Here is a 25,975-nt window from a genome sequence, read left to right on the forward strand (position 1 = left end):
ACAAATCGAACATTAAGAGAAAGTCCAGGATGAGCTGCAGCCATGGCTTCCTCTTCATGTTCAGTTAGCCCGAAGGTGGAGAGAGTGATTGGGCACCGGCGTCACATGTCAAAACCGCATCACAGCCCCACGGAGAGTGAGTGTCGACACCAAGGGAACGGAAACGTTACGGGAGGCGAGTATAGGCTTTATTATTTTTTCGTGGCCGAACATTTCATTTAAGAAGGGGTTGTACTAGTATTGGACAGCCCCTTTAAGATCTACGCATCTGGTTGTTTATGGATACTTAAGGCATAAAGCACTTTATATGAAATTTGCACTGAACTATTGTGTATGTTTTTTTTTACAATATACAGTATATGCTTGTATTGCATATTAACTGTGGTATAGATAACATAATGACATTTTACTTATAAAAAGTTTATGGAAACACGAATAAGATTAAAGAGATGTAATTGCACAAATAATGTTTGTAACTATTAGTGATAATCGCGTGTATGAAACAACAGGGATGGAGGGCACCACCGAACAATAACACTGGGGATCAACCTAGGGCCCAACAACAACAGTACACAAATTAGAAAAAAAAAGCTAGGGCCACAAAAAAAGGTGATCACCACATAGTAAATGAATAATTCACTTTTATTATATGCAAAAGTACAAGAACAACACATTTAAAAACATTTTAAAAGTCACCCATGTGACTAAACAATTATAACTGTTGCCCATAATAGGGTAATGCCCAAAAGAAATCACAGTGACAATTAACATCAATGTGGAAAAAATACACATCAGAAAATACAAGGTACAAACAGCACACCACTTGCAAAAAATAAATAATAATGGTGTGTAGATTACTCCACCCAAAAAAGGGAGTCGAGTAACGACAATCTTAGGAACACAATAACAAAATAAATGGCAATTCACCACCCCAAAAGGTGTATCTAAATAGGCTAATGTGTCCACTGAAAATCTGTCTATACTTCTATGTATGCAGATGCAACCCAAGAGCCTCCTAATGTATAAACTGATAAACCTGGTACCACCACAACTTATCCTATAGGCCCCATATGAAAAATATCCACAATATCCCCAATGAGAGGGCTGTGCACTGCCCACGGGATATATGCCTATTCAACAGGCAATAATAAACAATGGTCACAAGAAAAAAAGCGTATGCATTGAAAAGCTGGTCAAAGGAAAAGATGAAGGCCGGAATATACAGACCAGCAGACCACTGAGTGAATGTGTACCAGGAAAATCTCAGGAGGTAGATCAATTGCTCAGTATATCCATATCCATTTCTGCAAAGCAAAAAGTTCACCGAGATTGGACTAAAGGCCCAAAACGTGTCGCCACTCCAGGTGGCTTCATCAGGGGCAAGTTAAATGCTTTTAAAGGTGTTGTTCTTGTACTTTTGCATATAATAAAAGTGAATTATAAATTTACTATGTGGTGATCACCTTTTTTGTGGTCCTAGCTTTTTCTTCTAATTTGTGTACAGATGAGCGAGTGTACTTGTTGCTCGGGTTTTCCCGAGCACGCTCGGGTGGTCTCCGAGTATTTGTAACTGCTCGGAGATTTAGTTTTTTCCCTGCCTCAGCTGCATGATTTACGGCCGATAGACAGCTTGAATACGTGTAGGGATTCCCTAGCAACCATGCAACCCCCACATGTACTCGGGCTGGCTAGCAGCCGTAAATCATGCAGCTGCCTCAACAAAAACGAAATTTCCGTGCAGTTACAAATACTCGGAGACCACCCGAGCGTGCTCGTGAAAACCCAAACAACGAGTACACTCGCTCATCACTAGTAACTAAATATACCCACTATTTGCACTTGTACCTTGCTTGAGAAACGTTCTGTGAACCATAACCTTGCCATTTGGGCTTAATAAAGTCCATCATTTTGCATTTGGAGTGCGGTCTCCTTTTTATACTCTATACTAAATAACAAATTGGACATTTGTATGGAGGCCTGGCACCCATTGTGAGTAAAAATTGTTCTGCTGTTCCATACCTCATTATATACCATGTGTTGGAATCGTAGGTGTATATATCATACAGTCACTGAGTTTCCCAGATAACAGCCCTAGTAGTGGAAACTACCACAGCCTCGTCCATCACTTGTCAGTCAATTGTGTAATTGTCCTGATGATTGGAGGCGGCCGAGTGGTGTCCCATGACAAATATGTGGCAGCTGTGGGATCTGCACGAATCCCCCTGATGTCCCACCTGGCAAAAGGGAATCTGTCACCTCAAAAATGGCCTATAAACTAAAGGTACCGTCACACTAGACGATATCGCTAGCGATCTGTGACGTTGCAGCGTCCTAGCTAGCGATATCGTTGAGTGTGACAGGCAGCAGCGATCAGGATCCTGCTGTGATGTCGCTGGTCGTTGAAGAAAGTTCAGAACTTTATTTGGTCGTCAGACCGGCGTTTATCGTCAGGTTTGACACCAAAAGCAACGATACCAGCGATGTTTTACGCTGGTAACCAGGGTAAACATCGGGTTGCTAAGCGCAGGGCCGCGCTTAGTAACCCGATGTTTACCCTGGTTACCAGCGTAAAAGTAAAAAAAACAAACAGTACATACTCACCTGCGCGTCCCCCGGCGTCCGCTTCCCACACTGACTGAGCGCAGGGACCGGAAAGTGAAAGCACAGCACAGCGGTGACGTCACCGCTCTGCTGTTAGGGCCGGCGCTCAGTCAGTGCGGGAAGCGGACGCCGGGGGACGCGCAGGTGAGTATGTACTGTTTGTTTTTTTTACTTTTACGCTGGTAACCAGGGTAAACATCGGGTTACTAAGCGCGGCCCTGCGCTTAGCAACCCGATGTTTACCCTGGTTACCCAGGGACCTCGGCATCGTTGGTCGCTGGAGAGCGGTCTGTGTGACAGCTCTCTAGCGACCAAACAGCGACGCTGCAGCGATCAGCATCGTTGTCTATCGCTGCAGCGTCGCTTAGTGTGATGGTACCTTAAGGCTACCGGCATCAGGGGCTTATCTACAGCATTCTGTAATGCTGTAGATAAGCCCCCCGATGTATCCTGAAAGATAAGAAAAAGAGGTTATATTATACTCACCCAGGGGCGGTCCCGCTGCGGTCCGTTCTGATGGGCGTCGCGGTCCGGGGCCTCCCATCTTCATACCATGTCGTCCTCTTCTTGCCGCGGCGCCGGGAAAGGTCAGAGAGGCCCGGCGCCTGCGCACTGCAGTACTTTGCTCTGCCCTCAACAGGGTAGACAAAGTACGCCTGCGCCGGAGCCGCGGCAAAAAGAGGACGTCATCATATGAAGATGGGAGGCGCCAGACCCGGACGGCGATGCCCATTGGGCCGGACCACAGCGGGACCGCTCCTGGGTGAGTATAATATAACCTGTTATTCTTATCTTTCAGGATACATTGGGGGCTTATCTACAGCATTACAGAATGCTGTAGATAAGCCCGGATGCCGGTGGCCTTAGTTTATAGGCCATTTTTGGGGTGACAGATTCCCTTTAAACAAAAAAAAAAAAAATCATGGTTTCTTATGTGACTGGGATTCAGAGCAGAACTGATAAGGAATGATGGCCTTCAGTAGGCCTCTGGCTGCCATTGCGATAGGCTCTGTCATGATCGAGTCTGGAGTTTGTTTTCGGTTATTCCCTCTCTGGAGAGGGGTTAACAACCTCTGCCTCGTTTTGGAGCTGGCTAGGCTTTTTCAGTCCTCCGCAGTCTGCTGACCAATGTCAGTGATAGTTCATGCTTCCAGGCTAGAGCAGCTGACCCGTATACCTTGGTGATCCTTCTGCCTCTGACTTCCCGTATTTGTGCGAGACCAGTTCCCTATCCCTGACATACTGTTCATCTGGTGGTTTTCCTTACAGTGTATGACTCTGCCTGATCTCTGTACCCTGCGCCTCTTGCCTTCCGTCTCTGATACCTTGTTCCCCGACCGGCTTTGACTTCTGGATTGTACCCAGACTTTATATTACGTCTCATGTTTTGAATACCGTGCTCCCGTTTGGCTCTGACGTCTGGCTTGTCTCTGACTTTGTGCATGCTGTGACCTCTGCTGCTCCTGACAGTTTCTGACTCGCCTGACCTCTCTTTCGTTACCTGTGACACCTGTGCGGCTGCTCAGTGCTACGCTGTTAGTGTGCAACCTCTCTTCCCTCACCAGCACCCCCTGGTGAAGGTTGTGCTAAACTGCACTGCAGCCGCATCACAGGCTCCATGTGATTGTATGGAGGGGGACAATGGGCACCTGGAATGGAGTACCCATCGTACAGTATGCCTTTTATGCCGCCTTTTGAAATTGACAGCAGCAATCAAAGCTCAGTTCCTATTGCTGCCGTTACCATGCACGTCTGCTTTATAAGGCTACTTTCCAACGATTAGTATTTGGTGAGATTTTGATATTGCAGATTTTTGCAGTATGTCTGCACCTAACTAAATGAGGTTACTTTTTTTATTGCGTTTTTGAGTACACTTTTTTTTTACGCTGTGATTTTTGTCTCGTTTAAGTGTGTCATGTTTTAAATAAAACTGCTTTTTATACTTCCAGATATTTGGCTTTGACAGAAATAAATTGATATAGTCATGTGTGCATTATATACTAATTTAACGTGTTTCCATAGAGAAAATGCTCTAAAAATGCTTATGCGTTTTTACCTTTGGATTTTCAACATCTCGTGCTATTCAGTGAGGAAAACCAGCAGAAAAATCTTATACTACCCACAAGAGAAATTTAAGGTACATGTTTCAAACAAGTACAAAGGACAGTTTACGCAGTGTAAAAAAAAAAAAAAAAAAAAAAAAAACCTGAAAAAAGTACAGCGGGAATAAGATTTCTACAAATCCCAACCACGTTGCTGGAACTGTAAGACGTTGCACTTTTTTGTGTAGCGAAAATATGCAGCATCAAAAACTCACTGTAGCTCCTCAGCTGGCTTCATTCATTGATATCCCGCATGTTATGTCACAAGTCGAGACAAGATTAAATATTTACAAGTTGTTTTCTCATTTCAGTCGTTAAAAATTCCATATTAAATTGCTTAAAAAGTGTCAGATAATCAAACCTACTTGATCTTTCTTGACACAGTTCATTGTATTATTAATTTGTAGTAAAAGTTTAATACCTGATAAATAAAGTGGGCAGTCTCACCAGTCCAACGGTACTTTTCTGGAGAAAGCTGCATATGTGTTTTGACAACATCAGCAGGTTGAGTGATTACAGATGCCAGAATACCAGCCATAATTCCACAAGAGAAATTTATAATAGGGGTGTATGTTGATTCAATATTATCTGGAGGAAAACACATAAAATTCAGGTTCAGAATGTAGCAAGATAAAAAAAACAAAACACACAGATTGTTCTACTATGAAGTAAATTTAGGTGACTTGCAGTTATTTGTAATTTCCAAATATTAAATATCCAAGTAGAATAAGTGAAACAACTACTCCATAGTTCATAAGTAAAATAAATCCTAATTGCTCTGTATCCAACATATAAGAAGCACTCTAGGAACATTATTTTTAATAGAATGCTAATTTACTGTGTAATTTGTTTCATTATAGGCAGCATTGTTATGTCATCCAGCTACCACTCCGCCAAGTCTACCATGTCCAAGTTGATCACTGGCTGGCTTTACTGCCTAGGATGTCAGTCACACCTGTGCGGAGGACTTGTTGTGGACTGCCAGATTATTATTATTACTATTATTATTTTTTTTATATAGCACGATTAATTCCATGGTGCTGTACATGAGAAAAGGGGTTACATACAGGGTTATAGATATCGTTGACAGTAAACAAATTTACAATGACGGACTGGTACAGAGGGGAGAGGACCCTGTCCTTGCAGACTTACATTCTTCGGGATAATGGGGAAGAGACAGGAGGTCGGGGTGCTGCAGCACTGGTGGTGGTGAGGCGGCAGCAGCAGCTCGGGTGATTGGTGAGGCAGCAGCAGCTCAGGTGGTTGGAGAGGTGGCAGCAGCTCGGGTGGTTGGTGAGGCGGCAGCAGCTCAGGTTGGAGAGGTGGCAGCAGCTCGGGTGGTTGGTGAGGCGGCAGCAGCTCAGGTGGTTGGTGAGGCGGCAGAATAGTTATTGCAGGCTGTTAGGCTTTCCTGAAGAGATGGGTTTTCAGGTTCTGTCTGAAGGATCTGAGGGTGGTGGATAATGGGACGTGTTGAGGCGTGGAATTCCAGAGGATGGGGGAGATTCGGGAGAAATCTTGGAGGCAGTTGTGTGAGGAACGAATAAGGCTACGCTCACATTTGCGTTGTTGGGCGCAGTGTCGTCGACGCATACCGACGCATGCGTGATGCGCCTCTATCTTTAATATGGGGGGCGCATGGACATGCGCCGGTATGCGTTGTACTGCGTTTTACGACGCATGCGTCATATAGACGCACAAGACAGGGCGCAGGGGACGCTACTTGTAGCGCTTTCCCTGCGCCGAAAGTCCCGATCTGTAGGATCTTATGACAACGCATGCGTCGCAAAACGCTGCGTTGTGTACATGCATTGTTGGTTGCGTCGCGTAGCCGACGCTGCGCCCAACAACGCAAATGTGAACGTAGCCTAAGTGTGGAGGAGAGTAGGAGGTCTGGGGTGGATTGAAGATTACGTGAGGGAAGATAGTGGGAGATTACTTCAGAGATATAGGGAGGGGACAGATTGTGGATGAATTTGTAGATCAGTGTTAGTAGTTTGAACTGGATTCGTTGGGGAATTGGGAGCCAGTGGAGGGATTTGCAGAGGGGAGAAGCAGGGGAGTAGCGAGGAGAGAGGTGGATTAGTCAAGCAGCAGAGTTGAAGACAGACTGGAGTGGTGCAAGGGAGTTAGCAGGGAGGCCACAGAGGAGGGTGTTGCAGTAATCGAGGCGGGAGATAATGAGGGTATGCACAAGAGTTTTGGTAGATTGTGGGCTGAGGAAGGGGACGGAGTCTGGCAATATTTTTGAGTTGGAGGCAACAGGAGGTGGCAAGTTTGAATGGCGGTTTGAAGGACAGGGTAGAGTCGAGAGGTACCCCAAGGCAGCGGATTTCAGGTTCGGGAGAGAGCGTATTGCCGTCTACCATAATAGATAGAGAAGGTAGGGGGGATACGCGAGATGGGGGAAAGATGATGAGTTTGGTTTTGTCTACATTGAGTTTTAGGAAGCGAGAGTTGAAGAAGGATGATATGGCTGACAGACACTCCGTGATTCTGGACAGCAGAGAGGCGATATCTGAGCCAGATAGGTAGATCAGAGTGTTGTCTGCATATAGGTGGTACTGGAAGCCATGGGACTTTATGAGTTGTCCTAGGCCAAGGGTATAGATGGAAAAAAGTAGGGGCCCTAGGACAGAGCCTTGAGGGACTCCAACAGAGAGAGGGCGGGATGAGGAGGTAGTGTGGGAGTGGGAAACGCTAAATGTGCGGTCGGAAAGGTATGAGGCAATCCAGAACAGGGCAAGGCCTTTGATGCCGAGGGAAGAAAGAATCTGTAGCAGTAGGCAGTGGTTGACTCTGTCAAAAGCAGAGGACAGGTAGAGAAGGAGGAGGATGGAGAACGGTGTTAGCTTTGGCTGTGATTAAGTCACTAGTAATTTTTGTCAGGGCAGTTTCGATGGAGTGGTGGGGGCAGAAGTCAGATTGGAGGTTGTCAAGGAGAGAGTTAGATGAGAGGTGGGAGGAAAGTTGACCATGGACATGCTGCTAAAGCAGTTTGGAGACAAACGGGAGCAGTGATATGGGGCGATAGCTGGGCATAGCAGTTTGGTCAAGGTTAGCTTTACATAAATATCTATTTAATGCCTTCTGACCACACACAGAAAACGCCTATCATGAAGATCTGTCCTCCTTGTTCCTTTGGATGTCCCCTCCATATATTCTATGCTAGTAATTTTTGTCCTAAGTGACCAGGGGTGCAGTAACGTAGCAGAGTCAATACAATGACTAGCTTAAAGGGAACCTGTCAGGTCAGGAAGTTCAGAAGATTGATTCCAGTCATGCGATGTGCACCTCTGAAGCCAGGTGTACGCTTCTCAGCTTCGGAGGCGCGCACTGCGCATGTCCAGAAGTTCAGAAGATGGCTTCCAGTCATGTGAAGTGCGCCTCTGAAGCCAGGTGCACACTGCGCATATCCGGAAATTCAGAAGATGACTTCTGTAAATGCCCACTGTGCTTCTCTGAAGCCAGAAAGTGCACCCGGCTTCAGAGACTCTGTGATGCTGTCGGAATGAGAATGAGCAGTGCGCATGTGCTAGATTTGCATAAGCCGGCGATGACGCCGGCTCGTGGAAATTATGTTATCACACCCACCAGGGCGTGAAAACATGGAACTAGGGCTGATTAGTCTCGAGCAACTTATGCCCCATCGACTAGTCAAAGCCTTCATTAGCATAGGAAAAGCGTAGGATATAAATGTTTTTTAAAATAATTATGGTATACACAGCTGGTTAGGGAGGGAGTAATCACATGCAGCTGAATGCTGCTGGATTGGAAGGCATGGGGGACCTGACAGGTTTCCTTTAAATGACAATATTGGAAGTGACAGACTCCGTTTAACTCCACTTTTTTTTTTTTCTTTTTAAAATTCTGACCAGTTTTACTTTACATGGGAATAACTCTGGAATACTACAATGTAAGTGATTTTGAAATTATTTTTTCATGACACAATGTACTTTACCTTAGTGGTATATTTAAGTCTATAGGTTTTCATTTATTTGTGAAAATATCGTAATTTTATCTAAAATTTGGAAAAATTCGCAATTTTCAAAAGTACAACTTTGATACCCTGCAAAGTAGAATGAAAAAAATTAAAGGTAACCTGTCGTCAGGTTCTTCCCATATGAGGTAAGGCCAATACATGTATTATATAAGCTATATATAAGCCCCCAATCCGGCCTGCAAGACAAGAAAATAACCCTTTATTATACTCGCCTACAGGGCGGTCCGATTCGATGGGTATCGATAGCCTTAGTCCAGTGCCTCCTCTCTCCTTACGATGCAGTCCTCCTTCTTGTCCTACGTCATCCACGCAGTCTCCAGCATTGCGCTCCTGCCCAGACGTAATTTTATTTGCCCTGTTGAGGGCAGAGCAAAGTACTGCAGTGCGCATGAGCAGGAAAAGGCCAAAGAGTGCCGGCACCTGGCCTTTACAAGTACTGGCCTTACATCACAAGGAAAAAAAACCTTGTGACAGGTTCCCTTTAAATCTTACCTCTAAAATGTTGCTTTAGCAAAACATTTTCACTTTTACAAGGCACAGCATGACAAAATGGACAGCAAAATTTGGTGCCCAGTGAAACCCCACATGTGGTCTGAAACCTTTGTTTGGACAAACAGAAGGACTCGGAAGCACCATTTGAATTTTTTAACACAAATTTGGCTGAAACAGGTAACAGATGCCATGTCAGGTTTGCTGGGCCCCCAAGGATCCTAAACAGCATAAACCCCCCACAAGTGACCACATATGGAAACTCGCACCCCATAAATTGTTGATTGAGCTTTCCCTGCCACAGTAATGCCAAACATGTGGCTGCTTACTGTGGTTTAGGCACAGTGGGGCACAGAAAAAGGGGGCATTTGGGAGAACATATTTCACTGGACATTATTTGAGGGGGCGGGAGCTGTGTCACTTTTCCAGAGGATTTGTTCTACCAGTAATGTGGGACCCACCTATATTTACAGTGAAAGATCTGAGTGGGGGCTGGTTTTAAGAAGTTAGGGTTTTTGTTTGGTAACATTTTGGGGTGGTACATAATTTTTTTTAATCTCTTCCAGAAGAAAACCGGGATCACATTTTTGAGTTCTACGCTGATGTGGTGCCCCTGAGGGTCCAGTCGCCACAGAGGTATTGCATCTAAGCCAGAGGTGTGGTGCCCCAACTCTCTGGTAAGGAGGGGACATTGCACAGAACCCTAACAATTGCACCCATCACTAGGCCTCTCTAGGACAGGGAGGGATTAGGTAGAGAGTGTGGGTGGAGAAAGTGGACAAGGGGGAGAGTTAGTAAGTTAGACAGTCTGTGGGGAGGAGGAGAGAAGAGCAGACGTGAGAGAGTTGGAGCTGGGGACGGGAGCTGTGAGGAGCTCGTCCCAGGACGAGAGAGAGAACAGACGAGAGAAGGGAGAGAAGCTCCCAGGATAAACGAAGGGGGTCCCAGGAGCACGGGAAGTGTGGAAACCACCTGTGGGACCCGCATCCACGCTGATCATCGCCGGGTGGAGGGACCAGGTCACAGTAGGGGAACCGGCCCCTGATCTAGTGGAGGAACTGCAAGTCCCAGCTAGGAACCCGGAGGCTGTCGTGTCTGCAAGTGCGATGGCCACATGCACATCTATTTCGCTGAAACGGTAGACACAGAGGGTCAAGGGGACAGTGAAGACGTCACCCGACAGAACCCGCGACTACCGGCTTGGGACATTGGGTGTGAAGTGCAGGGCAGGAGAGGCGAGAGCCAGCGCAGTGAGTCGGCCAGGAAAGGCACATACTAAGGGGGTTCTGGACAAGTGCCCCATGTTACTGAAGAGCTGGCTGGACCACTAACCCGGAGGACACAGCACCCGGCTGGATACCGTACTCGAAATGTGAGCAAAATTTTAAGACTGCACCCTGCTGTGTCCTCTCAGTTCTTTCCTGCGTCATTTGCCCTGCACTACTACCATCCGTCAGTAACTGTACTATACACCCTTTAACTGCCCTGGTGTATAGCTCTACCCGTGGAGAGCTGCAACAACTTTGCTGCGTTCCCATCTGCCCCAGAGGATCTCAACTGCAGCGTCGGCTATTGCTGGCCGAATACCACGGGTGGCATCACGAACAACCCCCTTTCCTATATAAACTTTATTCCCATTAGCCATTCTTCATCTTTAATTGCGCGCCCACGGCTACGGACCGGGTCAACGCTGCCGTCACCACCCCTTTAAGAACCGTTCGACCCGGTTCCGAGTACCCCACGGTATTAGCGGGTGTTGCACTGAGCACGTACCTCAGGATTTCCTGTAAGGTTATGTTTCCACGTTCCGTAAAGGCAGCGCTTTGGACGCAGCAGATACTGGCTCCGTCCAAAGCGCTGCCAGCTTTTGTACGCGTGGTGATTCCGCATGTTCCTTGAACACATGCGGAATTACCGCATCCTATATATAGGACAGTGCTGTTTATTTTGCGGAGACTGAGCGTCTCCGCAAGATAAATAGACATGCCGTGGTCTACTAAGACGCGCTGCATGCGCGTATGCACAGATCTGCCGCCTGCGTCTTTGAACGCATAGTGGAGATGGGATTTCATAAAATTACATCCCCTACGCTGTAACATCTGGCCGCTGCGGATTGGAAGCTGCGGCTGTAAGCAGGGTCCAACCTGCAGCAAATACTGACCATGGAAACATACCCTAAATCTCTCAAAAATGAGATTCAGATGAAACCCCCCGAATGAACCACACACTCTAATGAGGCACATGGAGACAGTTTGGAATCAGTTTGTTGGCTGTTCTGGTGGTATCCATCTTTTTAGGCATACACAGAACTGTGGTCGACCACACTTGTGGGCTAAAAAGACACCCAAAAAGGTGACAGCTGGAACAGAAGCCAGACAGAGTCCAAAGTGACTCCAAGTGCCTCATAAGTAAGTGGCTACATCAGGAGTTTTTACTACATTTACGGTTGGGATTAGGGTTAGGGGTGTGTCAGGGTTAGGGGTATGTTTGGGATTAGGGTTAGGGGTGTGTTGGAGTTAGGGGTGTGGTTAGGGTTATGGTTAGAGTTGGGATTAGGGTTAGGGGTGTGTTTGGGTTAGAGTTTCAGTTAGAATTGTGGGCTTCCACTGTTTAGGCACATCAAGGGCTCTCCAAACGCGACATGGCATCCGATCTCAATTCCAGCCAATTCTGCATTGAAAAAGTAAAAGGCCATGTGCACACGTAGGAAAAGTGGTGCAGAATTTTCTGCACAAAATCAGCATCTCCTGGCAGAATCCGCAGCTGCGGATTTGCCACGGTTTTTATGCGGATTTTGAGTGCGGATTTGCCGCGGAATTGATGCGGATTTTCTGCAGTTTTTGCCACTGCGGATTTCTATCATGGAGGGGTGCAGAAACGCTGCAGATCCGCACAAAAGAAGTGACATGCACTTCTTTTAAATCCGCAGCAATTCCGCACTGATTTTTCTGCACAACTTTTTTTTTCAGACATTGATTTACATGGTACTGTAAATCACAGTGCGGATCTTCAGCGTTTGTGCGCGGAAGAATCCGCTGCGGATCCGCAGTAAATCTGCATCGTGTGCACACAGCCAAACAGTGCTCCTTCCCTTCACAGCTCTCCCATGCGCCCAAACAGGGGTTTATTCAAACATATGGGGTATCAGCGTACTCAGGACAAATTGGACAACTTTTGGGGTCCAATTTCTCTCGTTACCCTTGGGAAAATAAAAATTTGGGGGGCTAAAAAAAACATTTTTGTGGGAAAAAAACTTTTTATTTTCACGGCTCTGCGTTATAAACTGTAGTGAAACACTTGGGGGTTCAAAGTTCTCACAACACATCTAGATAAGTTCCTTGGGGGGTCTAGTTTCCAATATGGGGTCACTTGTGGGGGGTTTCTACTGTTTAGGTACATCAGAGGCTCTGCAAATGCAATGTGACGCCCGCAGACCATTCCATCTAAGTCTGCATTCCAAACGGCACTCCTTCCCTTCCGAGCTCTGCCATGCACCCACACGGTGGTTCCCCCGCACATATGGGGTATTAGTGTACTCAGGACAAATTGGACAACAATTTTTGGGGTCCAATTTCTCCTGTTACGCTTGGGAAAATAGAAATCTGGGGGCTAAAAAATCTTTTTTATTTTCACGGCTCTGCGTTATAAACTGTAGTGAAACACTTGGGGGTTCAAAGCTCTCAAAACACATCTAGATAAGTTCCTTAGGGGGTCGACTTTCCAAAATTGTGTCACTTGTGGGGGGTTTCAATGTTTAGGCACATCAGGTGCTCTTCAAACGCAACATGGCGTCCCATCTCAATTCCAGTCAATTTAGCATTGAAAAGTCAAACGGCACTCCTTCCCTTCTGAGCTCTGCTATGTGCCACGTGGTTTACCCCCACATATGGGGTATCAGCGTACTCAGGACAAATTGTACAACAACTTTTGGGGTCCATTTTCTCCTGTTACCCTTGGTAAAATAAAACAAATTGGAGCTGAAGTACTTTTTTTTGTGAAAAAAAATTAAATGTTCGGGTTTTTTTAAACATTCCAAAAATCCCTGTGAAACACCTGAAAGGGTTAATAAACTTCTTGAATGTGGTTTTGAGCACCTTGAGGCATGCAGTTTTTAGAATGTTGTCACACTTGGTTATTTTCTATCATATCATAGACCCCTCAAAATGACTTCAAATGTGATGTGGTCCCTAAAAAAAATGGTGTTGTAAAATGAGAAATTGCTGGTCAACTTTTAACCCTTATAACTCCCTATCAAAAAAAAAAATTTGGTTCCGAAATTGTGCTGATGTAATGTAGACATGTGGGAAATGTTACTTATTAACTATTTTGTGTGACATATCACTGTGATTTAACTCCTTTCTGACCTCGCACGGGATAGTACGTCCGAGGTCAGAAGCCCCGATTTGATGCGGGCTCCGGCGGTGAGCCCGCATCAAAGCCGGGACATGTCAGCTGTTTTGACAGCTGACATGTGCCCGCAATAGCGGCGGGTGAAATCGCGATTCACCCGCCGCTATTAACTAGTTAAATGCCGCTGTCAACTGCAGACAGCGGCATTTAACCGGCGCTTCCGGCCGGGAATGAGCGCATCGCCGACCCCGTCACATGATCGGGGGTCAGCGATGCTTCTGCATTGTAACCATAGAGGTCCTTGAGACCTCTATGGTTACTGATCGCAGGTAGCTGTGAGCGCCACCCTGTGGTCGGCGCTCATAGCACACCTGCATTTCTGCTGCATAGCAGCGATCTTATGATCGCTGCTATGTAGCAGAGCCGATCAGGTTGTGCCAGCTTCTAGCCTCCCATGGAGGCTATTGAAGCGTGGCAAAAGTAAAAAAAAAAAAAAAAAGTAAAAAAAAATGTGAAAAAAAAAAAAAAAAAATAAAAGTTTAAATCACCCCCCTTTCGCCCCAATCAAAATAAATCAATAAAAAAAAAAATCAAACCTACACATATTTGGTATCGCCGCGTTCAGAATCGCTCGATCAATAAAAAAAAGCATTAACCTGATCGCTAAACGGCGTAGCGAGAAAAACATTTGAAACGCCAGAATTACCTTTTTTTGGTAGCTGCGACATTGCATTAAAATGCAATAACGGGCGATCAAAAGAACGTATCTGCACCAAAATGGTATCATTAAAAAAGCCAGCTCGGCACGCAAAAAATAAGCCCTCAACTGACCCCAGATCATGAAAAATGGAGACATAACCTAGTCATGTTAGGTGTCTATGAACTTGTACTGACCTGGAGAATCATAATGGCAGGTCAGTTTAGCATTTAGTGAACCTAGCAAAAAAGCCAAACAAAAAACAAGTGTGGGACTGCACTTTTTTTGCAATTTCACCGCACTTGGAATTTTTTCCCTGTTTTCTAGTACACGACATGGTAAAACCAATGATGTCGTTCAAAAGTACAACTCGTCCCGCAAAAAATAAGCCCTCGCATGGGCAAATTGACGGAAAAATAAAAAAAAGTTATGGCTCTGGGAAGGAGGGGAGCGAAAAACGAACACGGAAAAATGGAAAATCCCAAGGTCATGAAGGGGTTAAGGGCATAAAAATTCAAATTTGGAAAATTGAGAAAGTTTCAAAATTTTCGCCAAATTTCTTTTTTTTTTTCACAAATAAACGCAGGTAATATCAAATAAATTTTACCACTCTCATGAAGTACAATATGTCACGAGAAAATGTCAAAATCATCAGGATCCGCTGAAGCGTTCCAGAGTTATAACCTCATAAAGGGACAGTGGTCAGAATTGTAAAAATTGGCCCGGTCATTAACGTGCAAACCACCCTTGGGGGTTAATGGTGCTATATAAATAAATAATAATAAATAATAATATGTAATCATGCAAACATGCAGGAGCTGGTAAGTGTCATAAGCAATTATTATATATAAACACATACGCATGTAGAAGGATAGAAAAGACCCAATGGTAAGGCCAGACTGACATAAAGAGGGAGAAGTGAAGGAGCCATCACTGTATACAGACATAGATAAGGGTAAGTATGGTGAAAATTGACGAAAAAACATGAATAAGTATAACAGAGATAATAAATGAACTGTCATAATAAATAACTGACATAATAGACTGTCCTGGTAAGTATAAGTAAATAAAAACTATATAAAAAATAAAATTAAGATACAAATATAATATTATAGGAGGGCTTCAATGGAGTTCCAAGTGAAAGTTTACATGACTGAGAAACAACATAATGCTCCAAGAAAACAGGTGCAAAATCAATATGCACAAATATCCTGGTAAAGTATTAACAATATCAAAATTGAACTTAAGAAGCAGATAAACTTGCTATAAAAAGACTATGATGGAGTCTACAAGTCAGAGGAAGAGAGAGACTGAAAGACTGCTTGATGCTCCCGGGAGAAACAAAATGTGCATAAAAAATACTCTACATGTACATAGTATAAAAGATCACATCTGTGTGGTTGTCTTTAATTATGTAGACTTGATTCCAAGGTTCCATGTGTACCGATGCAATGGTAGGAGAATATACTTGCCTAAAGCAGAAGCTGGTAAATAATGGGGCAGATATGATCAAACCTATCTGAAAACAAATAGAAAACTATAACATATGAAAAGAAAAAGAGGGAGGGGTGTCAAGTGAAAAGTGATAACCAAGGACTTGATGGTGAAAAGGTAGAAATCAACCTAATAAGTCAGTGAAAAACAAATCCTCATTCAGGACAAATGGTGAAACAAAATTGAGATTGAAGATCCATCTAGATTCTAACTGTAAAAGTTTTTAACAGCAAATACCATCCCTAATGCTGGTATAAAACCTTTGTAATCCCACAATTCGCATGTCATTAGGTTTGGTGTGATGTTGTGATCGAAAATGCACAGAAATAGAGGGCAGTGTCTCACCTTTGTGCTCAGAGGAAGAAAGATTAATTGATAGATGTTTAGTATCCAAGTTTCCAGACTAGCAAATATAGCAGTCCACACAAGGGGAGGATTCACTAAGAGAAATATCCCAACTTAGTATGAAGATTGGTCTTTCAAGTGTTCCCTTTATTATTTTGAGCAGTGTATTAGATTGGATATTGTTGCCCAATATTTTGTCCCCTTGTTTAACCCTCTTTTATGTGTTTATTATTGTGCTGCGGGCACAAGCGCACTTGTGTACATCACTGATTGGTGGCCAAGCGGTCATATGACCGGAACAGCTCACTATAATCACAGCACTGAGATCGTACTTAGGCCACGCCCCCTGAGGAAACGACGCTATCAGTACGCGAAACGCGCGTCGGAGTATAAGGCCGAGGTCCAGGGGGGACTCCAACACTGATTTGTAATTATTCCCCACTTTATTGATATCATGTTAACGCAGGAATGATAGGCACACAATCATTCAGTGACCAGTATACTGATGCTGATGGTGCTGTGACTTGAATGGAATTTTTTTTGCATTTTATGCTTGTTACATATATTCTCAAACAAGCACATGCATCCATCATATGTTAAACTTTATATCTGCACTCTTATTATCTTTGTTTGCAATTTCCTTTATATATTCCTGACCTTATCTTCGGCCTATTTCTACAACTATGGATTTATCACTGATTTTTAAATATGAAACCCATGTAATTATTGGTAATTACTTCACAAGAAGTCACTTTAACCCCTTAGTGACGGAGCCAAAGTTTTAAAATCTGACCAGTGTCACTTTAAGTAGTAATAACTCTGGAACGCTTCAACAAATCCCAGTGATTTTGAGACTGTTTTTTCATGATACATTATACTTTATGATAATGATAAATTTAGGTCGATATGTTTTGTGTTTATTTATAAAAAAAATATCAAAAATTTGAGAAAACTTCTGTGAAATCAAACTGTCCACTTAGGGAGCAACACTGTTTGACAATCAATTTCACATGCTGTTGTGCAAATGGAATAGACAACAGATGGAAATTATTGGCAATTATCAAGACACACTCAAAGGAGTGGTTCTGCAGGTGGGGACCAAAGACCACATCTCAGTACCAATGCTTTTTGGCTGATGTTTTGGTCACTTTTGAATGTTGGTTGTGCATTTACACTCGTGGTAGCATGAGACGGACTCTACAACCCACACAAGTGGCTCAGATAGTGCAGCTCATCCAGGATGGCACATCACTGAGCTGTGGCAAGGAAGTTTGCGGTGTCTGTCAGCGTAGTGTCCAGAGGAGCTACCAAGACAGTCCAGTAGACCAGGAGATGTGGAGGGGGCCCTAGGAGGGCAACAACCCAGCAGCAGGACCACTATCTCAACCTTTGCGCAAGGAAGAACAGGAGGAGCACTGCCAGAAGCCGGCAAAATTACCTCCAGCAGGCCACAAATGTGCATGTGTCTGACGAAACGGTTAGAAACCGACTCCATGAGGATGGTCTGCGTGCCCGATACCCACAGATGGGGGTTGTGCTCACAGCCCAACACCGTGCAGGACGCTTGGCATTTGCCACAGAACACCAGGATTGGCAAATTCGCCACTGGCACCCTGTGCTCTTCACAGATGAAAGCAGCACACTGAGCACGTAACAGAATCTGGAGACGCCGTGGAGAGCGATCTGCTGCCTGCAACATCCTTCAGAATGACCGGTTTGGCAGTGGGTCAGTAATGGTGTGGGGTGGCATTTCTTTGGAGGGCTGCACAGCCCTCCATGTGCTCGCCAGAGGTAGCCTGACTGCCATTAGGTACTGAGATTAGATCCTCAGACCCATTGTGAGACCATATGCTGGTACGGTTGGCCATGGGTTCCTCCTAATTCAGGACAATGCCAGACCTCATGTGGTTGGAGTGTGTCGGCAGTTCCTGCAAGGTGAAGGCATTGAAGCTATGGACTGGTCCGCCCGCTCCCCAGACCTGAATACGATTGAACACATCTGGGACATCATGTCTCACACCATCCACCAACAGCTTGGAGATTTAGTTTTCATCGTGGCAGCTGAATGATTTACAGCTACTAGCCAGGCTGAGTACATGTGGGGGTTGCCTGGTTGCTGGGGAATCCCCACATGTAATCAAGCTGTCTAGTAGCCGTAAATCATTCAGCTGCTGTGATGAAAACAATCTCCGAGCAGTCATAAATACTCGGAGGTCACTCGAGCAACGAGCACACTTGCTCATCACTACTCAGGAGACCATCCGCCGCCTCATCAGGAGCATGCCCAGGTGTTGTAGGGAGGTCACGCAGGCACTTGGTGGCCACACACACTACTGAGCATCATTTCCTTGTCGTGAGGCATTTCCACTGAAGTTGGATCAGCCTGTGATTTTGAGTACATACTGCAATAAACCTTGCTGCAAAATATACATAAGTTGAGTGCTGGATTTACTATCTTGTATCATTCCAAATCTAGACCTCCATGGGATATTAATTTTGATTTACATTGATAATTTTTATTTTTTATTCTTCTCAATGCATTCCACTAGGTAATGATCAAAGATTTGTAACTGGAATATTTAATTCAGCGATATCTAGGATGTGGGATTTTAGTGTTCCCTTTATCTTTTTGAGCAGTGTATATATGGTGAATATAGTTACATCAAATTCCTCCTATTTAATGAGACATTTGGAACCTATTTGAGATGAAGAAAAAGTGGCCCAAATTCCTCACATTGTCCCTTCATAATGGGATATAATTACCTCATTCATTTACTCTATTCCTCTATTTCCTCTATAATTGCCCCATGTAGTAATCCAATAGTTCTTTTAAAGGGAACCTGTCACATCCCCCCCCCCCCCCCTGGCCTATTAAAGTAAAATAGCCACCTGCAGCAGCACTAAGGCTGCATTCTGTGAAGGTGGCTTTTATGTATATTATCCATAAAAGCGCTAATGACTTATAAATTTCCCGCCTCTCTATTGGTAAAAAAAGGTAAGAAAGACAGGATATTGCATAATAATTATATAAAATCAATTGGAATAAAAGCAATAAAATGCATAAAATGCAGCCAGGGTCATATTTCTGTCTAACCGCTTCACCGATGCCTCCATCTTGTGCCAGTCATTACACTGGCTACCCATTCGCTACAGGGTCCAGTATAAACTCATCTCTCTCACCCACAAAGCCCTCCACAGTTCTGCACCACCTTATATCTCCTCTCTCATCTCTGTCTATCGCCCTACAAGTGCCCTCCGTTCTACAAATGACCTAAAGGTACCTTCACACGAAGCGACGCTGCAGCGATAGCGACAACGATGTCGATCGCTGCAGCGTCGCTGTTTGGTCGCTGGAGAGCTGTCACACAGACCGCTCTCCAGCGATCAACTATGCCGAGGTCCCCTGGTAACCAGGGTAAACATCGGGTAACTAAGCGCAGGGCCGCGCTTAGTAACCCGATGTTTACCCTGGTTACCAGCGTAAAATCTAAAAAAAACAAACAGCACATACTTACATTCACGTCCCCCTGCGTCCACTTCCTGACTGACTGAGCGCCGTACAGTGAGAGCAGAGCGGTGACGTCACCGCTGTGCTGCTTTCACTTTCACTTTGCGGCGCTGAGTCAGAGGAGGAAGCAGACTGCAGGGGACGCAATGTGAGTATGTGCTGTTTGTTTTTTTTACATTTTACGCTAGTAACCAGGGTAAACATCGGGTAACTAAGCGCGGCCCTGCGCTTAGTAACCCGATGTTTACCCTGGTTACCAGTGTAAAATATCGCTGGTATCGTTGCTTTTGCTTTCAAACACAACGATACACAGCGATCGGACGACCAAATAAAGTTCTGGACTTTATTCAGCGACCAGCGACATCACAGCAGGATCCTGATCGCTGCTGCGTGTCAAACGAAACGATATCGCTAGCGAGGACGCTGCAACGTCACGGATTGCTAGCGATATCGTTATAATGTCGTTTCGTGTGAAGGTACCTTAAGGCTAACATCCCCCGTAATCCGAACCTCGCACCTCCGTCTACAAGACTTCTCTCGTGCTGCGCCAGCTCTCTGGAATGCACTTCCCCAGACGATCAGACTGTTTCCTAGCCCCGACCTATTCAAGCGCGCTCTAAAAACCCATCTCTTCAAACAAGCCTACCACATCAACTACTCAGTAAACTAACTTTGCCCTGTTCCCTCCTTCCAAATATTATTCTAAATCTGCACCCTACTATTCATCTGTCTTCACACCCTCCGTGCACATGATAACTGCACTTGATACTTGACTATTGCACTTAAACACACGGACCGATGACCGGATCATGCAGCTTTATATGAAAATCCCTATTTATTATAATTGCCAGACCTGAAATAACAAGCAGTTTTCACCTATTGTGTCCCCCCATTTCCTTGTAGATTGTAAGCTTGCGAGCAGGGACCTCACTCCTAATGTCACTGTTTAAATTGTCTTAACTTGTATTGAATTTGTCTGCATATGTCCCCACTTAATTGTAAAGTGCTGCGGAATATGTTGGCGCTATATAAATAAAGATTATTATTATTATATCCACATGGCGGGAGGATTGGATCATCATACATATGTGGGACTCATTTTTTTACATATATGGAGACAAGCACCATTGTGGAAGAATAGAAGAAAATCTCGGGCCCAAAAAAGTAATTTCTCGTGATTTTCCAATTCTACATCATCTTCAATAATTTGGATTGTTCTGTATATGTGGGAACATTTTGAATTTATTGGTATGTTAATAGAACCGTTGGATTACTATATGGGGCACTTATCGAGGAGAACAATGAATGAGGTAATTGTATCTAATTATGAAATGATAATGTGAAGAATTTTAGCCTTTCTTCATGTCAAATAGGCTCCAAATGTCTCATTGGCTCCAAATGTCTTATTAAATAGGAGGGACTTTAATGTAACTATATTCACCATATATATTAGATTGGATATTGTTGCCCAACATTTTGTCCCCTTGTTCAACCCTCTTTTATGTGTTTGTTATTCGATTTTTATCATACGTTATTGTACATTTCTTTATGTCTTATTCATGGGTGGATTACACTTTTCTAATATATATGATTACTTTTAACATCTTTTGTCACCATATATATATATTTGTAATAATTTAATTTTCTTAATTTACACTAAGCACTTTTTTCACTTTTTTACACACACAGTCTGTTCCATGAGCAACTTTTCCTTTTTCTACTATTTATGTGCACTTTCATTATATTTTGTTATCGCCACCCTTTGCTGGCATATCGTATCAAATCGCACATTTCATGCAGCGTGTCCGATGCTTTTTCCTTCTTACCTCCGGATTGACGCCCTGCTTGTGTCAGCGTGGTGTGTAGTTAGGCGCCGGCTCACTCACGTGACCGAGACTGGGACATCCACTCCGCAATGTGGGTTGGCATGACTACTGGACGTGCTGCGGATGCAAGCGCACTTGTTTACATCAGATTGGCGGCCAAGCGGTCATATGACCGGAACGGCTCACTATAATCACAGCACTGAGATCGTAGTTAGGCCACACCCACTGAGGAAACCACGCTATCAGTACGCGAAACGCGCGTCGGGGTATAAGGCTGAGGTCCAGGGGGGACTCCAACACTAATGGGTAATTATTCCCCACTTTATTGATATCATGTTAACACAAAAATGATAGTCACACAGTCATTCAGTGACCAGTATACTGATGGTGCTGTGACTTGAATGGATTTTTTTTTGCATTTTATGCTTGTTACATATATTCTCAAGCACATGCATCCATCATATGGTAAACTTTATATCTGCACTCTTATTATCTTTGTTTGCAATTTCCTTTACATATTTCCTGACGTTATCTTCGGCCTATTTCTACACCTATGAATTTTATCACTGATTTTTTAAATAAGAAACCCATGTAATTATTGCTTACAATCATTTGCCCAAAATTTGTCTTTTCAATAAAATTTTGTATATTTTTTGGTATTTCTTGACTCAGTTTTCACCTTATTTTGCAATTACTTATGAGTCACCATTCACATGGGTACATGTTATTTTTCACTGGTAACTTTAAACGAGTAATATTTGTGTATGTGCATACTCTTCTGTCAAGACACACACACAATGGATAGTTCTTTTATATATTTGCATACTGTTTCTTTACTATACGTATTTTATCATATTACACAGTTTATGTATGGATTGACTATACTTGCACTTGTATCTTATCCAGGTTCACCAGCAGGCTCGCACAGGGCATATCTACAGGGGTTTGACAAAATAATGGAAACACCCAACGTTTTGGCATCATAATCTTTGAACATGTGATAAACATGCAAACCGTGACATATGGTAATATTTTGTAGTTGATTTGTGTTATGTTATATGTGTATGTAAATTAACTGTTTGTTTTGTATAATTGTAAGAACATTGATGAGAACCTGATACCAATGGCAGACCTTTCGGATTTTCAAAGACGCCAAATTGTTGGTGCTCGTATGGCAGGCGCTAGTGTAACAGAAAGTGCCCGAATGCTTGGTGTGTCAAGAGGTATTGTCTCCAAAGTAATGACTGCGTTTGAAAGAGAAGGAAAAACGTCTGCAACAAAGCACAGGTCCGGCCGAAAGTCAAAGTTGACAGAGAGACCGTCGGACTCTAAAGCGAATTGTGAGAGAGGTTCGCAAGACAACGGCTCCGAAAATCACTGCTGAGCTCAATGAACACCTACAGAACCCAGTTTCCACGAAAACTGTTAGTCGGGAGCTGCACAAATCTGGATTCCACGGAAGAGCTGCAATTAAAAATCCGCTGCGCTGCTCTCAATGACAAATGTTTCCAAGAGTTTAGAGTGGTGTAGAAACCTCCAGAATTGGTCCCTCGAGCAGTGGAAACATGTGATATTCTCAGACGAATCATCGTTTACCCTATTTTCGACCTCCGGCCGAGTGCACATTTGGAAACAGCTGAAAGAAGCATTCCATCCAGACTGCCTTCTCCCAATCGTAAAACATGGCGGAGGTTCTGTGATGATCTGAAGTGCTATTTTGTGGAGATCCGCCGGGCCAATGATATCCCTTCATGGAAGAATTAACAGCCGAGATTATTTAGGCATTTTGGGTGACCACCAAGTGCATCCAATGGTTCAAGCACTGTTCCCGGAGGGGAACGCCATCTTTCAGGATAATGCACCAATTCATACAGCTAGAATCGTTAAAGCATGGCACGAGGAACATTCTAATGAAGTTGAGCATCTCATCTGGCCCCCACAACCCCCAGACCTCAATGTTATTGAGCATTTATGGTCGATTATAGAGATTCAAGTTAGACGTCGATTTCCGCCACCATCGTCGCTCAAAGTACTGGAGGGTGTTTTATCTGCAGAATGGGGTAAAATTCCTTTGGAAACAATTCACACCTTGTATGAATCCATACCTCGGAGAATTGAGGCTGTAATCGCCGCAAAAGGTGGACCTACACCATATTAAACTAACTTTTGTTGATGTTTCCAGGTGTTTCCGTTATTTTGTCCAACCCCTGTATGTGCGCATGGCTATTGCACTTCGCAATACAACATGCCGATTCATTGTTATGGCTGTATGCACGCGCGGTAATTGACGATTCGCGCATGCGCAGTACCGAATGTTTTACTGACAAGGAGGTTGCCCTCACTTGACTATATTTTTCTTAGGCATGTGCACGCATCATGATGCCGGATATGCTTACTGCAAGGATGGACACTTTCCTTTCCTCGAGTGCCATAAACTACCCATTATTAAATTTTACATCTTATATAATACTCCTCTATTTGATCTCTTTCACACATTCCCTTATGAAGCTGCAACATGCAGCAATAAGCATGGGGTCTTGTCCTTGCTGATATTCAGGCTATGCTTCTACTTAGACGGTATATTCATTGCGGTCTTTCACTGATATTTAGGCTATGCTTTAATTTATTTGATTCTAATATTTTGGGACTGCCTATTTGGCTTTTTCTTCTATTGATGTTGTCTGCTTATATGGGTTCATTTTTGTATCCATTGACCTTTTTTCAGGCTACTTATTTGGTTATTTTACCCACACATCTTCTTTTGATACATTACATGACAAATTTTTCATTGGCCCGGATTCCTATTTTTTTAGATTACATCAGTGTACACAGCCACTAATTGTCTGTCTATGTCACACCATATATGCGATTATTACTTTAGAGCATTTTAGGCTATGTGCACACGTTGCGGATTGGGGTGCAGAATTTTCCCCACAAAATCTGCATCCCCTGGCAGAAAACGCAGGTGTGGATTTGCCGCGGAGTTTGTGCATTTTTGTTGCGGAATTGATGCGGATTTTCTGGGTTTTTTAGCCCTGCGGATTTCTATAATGGAAGGGGTCAGAAACGCTGCAGGTCCGCACAAAAGTAGCAGCGTGCTACGTTTGATCCGCAGTGGTTTTCATGCGGATTTTTCCACACCATTAGCTTTTTTTTTTTCAATTGATTTACATTGTACTGTAAATCACTGTGGAAGTGCAGCGTTTCTGCGCGGAAAAATCCACTGCGGATCGGCACTAATTCAGCATCGTGTGCACATAGCCTTACCCATTTTGTTTGCTGTATCCAGTATGTCGCTAAGTGCCTATTACTGTTAGTGTTTTTTAATGGTTTTGTACTTATATTGTTCTTCTAATAAAATTACAATTATTTTAAATGTGCTCACTGCTATAGTATTGCTTTTCTTTTTGGCTGTAAACAAGGATTTGTGCTGCTGTCTGGGTGAGACTTTATATGCTTTACCGTTTTTGAAAAAGCATTGTGTTATGCTACCATGTGTGTGCCAGAAAAGCTGTGGAAGTTTTTCAAATCAATAAATTTCACTATTTGGACACATGAACCAGATTGTCTGTGTAAACTCCAGTGCGGTCTACCTGTGAGCGTCAATCCTCTACAATTGGTGCTTGAATCGGGCATAAAATCCCAAAGCACACAAGTGATTGCAAAAGCAAGTCTGACAGTGCAAACACTCCCCGAAAGCATGTATGAGCTGATTGAAGGGAACCTGTCACCGGGTTTGTCCCATATGTGGTAAGGCCAGTATCTTTCAGCCCTAACATACAGTATTCTATGTAGCACAAGGAACGGATAAAGCAGCACATCCAGAGGTAAGTGAAATAAAAGAAAACAAAACTATTTTATTTACATATATCTGCAATGCTGCACCAGCTGGAGATACGGTACCCACCGGTTGAGCCCCCTGTAACCCTACGCCTCAGCGTGCTAAGCTCCTCCACTTTTCACTTGAATCAATTCAGCATTCTATATATGCCCCTAATCCGGAAGGCAAAACATGAAAAAGACCTTTTATAATAATCACCTACAGGGCGTTCGGGCCCGATGGGCGTCATTGTCTTGGTCTTCAATATGAAAGGGATTGGAAATCCAGCGAGGCACATGTGGTAAAATTCAGAAAAAACTTCATTATGAAAAATGAATAAAATTCAAAAACAGATGTAATCACCAGCGGCACTCTGACCAACGCATTTTGGCTAAGGTGACTAATTCATGGTGAATTCATGAATAAGGCTCCTTAGCCAAAACTAAAGGTGCGCTGTACTTGAATCGGCAGGCATTAAAGGGTATGTGCACACGTTCAGGAATTTTCGCATTTTTTTCACGTTTTTCGTGATAAAAACGCATAAAAAACGCATACATATGCATCCTATCATTTAGAATACATTCCGCAATTTCTGTGCACATGATGCGTTTTTTTCTGCGAAAAAACACATCGCGGTAAAAAAGCAGCATTTTCATGAATTTTGCAGATTTTTCGCGTTTTTCCCGCTATTTAATGCATTGGGAAAAAACACTAAAAAAAAAATGCGCAAAAAACGCTAA

At 43.7% G+C, this 25,975-nt stretch overlaps 1 protein-coding gene across 2 annotated transcripts in view; it reads right to left on the reverse strand.

Moving 5' to 3' along the window:
* SLC25A38 (solute carrier family 25 member 38) overlaps positions 1 to 25,975 on the reverse strand; it is a 210,246-nt gene that overhangs the window by 31,781 nt on the left and 152,490 nt on the right. For both annotated transcript variants that reach the window (XM_077278915.1, XM_077278914.1), the window contains one exon: positions 5,125 to 5,291. In XM_077278915.1, the coding sequence (XP_077135030.1) occupies positions 5,125 to 5,291 (167 nt within the window). The remainder of the gene's footprint in view (positions 1 to 5,124; positions 5,292 to 25,975) is intronic.

The sequence above is a fragment of the Ranitomeya variabilis genome, chromosome 8 (genome assembly GCF_051348905.1).
Source record: "Ranitomeya variabilis isolate aRanVar5 chromosome 8, aRanVar5.hap1, whole genome shotgun sequence".
Classification (NCBI taxonomy): domain Eukaryota; kingdom Metazoa; phylum Chordata; class Amphibia; order Anura; family Dendrobatidae; genus Ranitomeya; species Ranitomeya variabilis.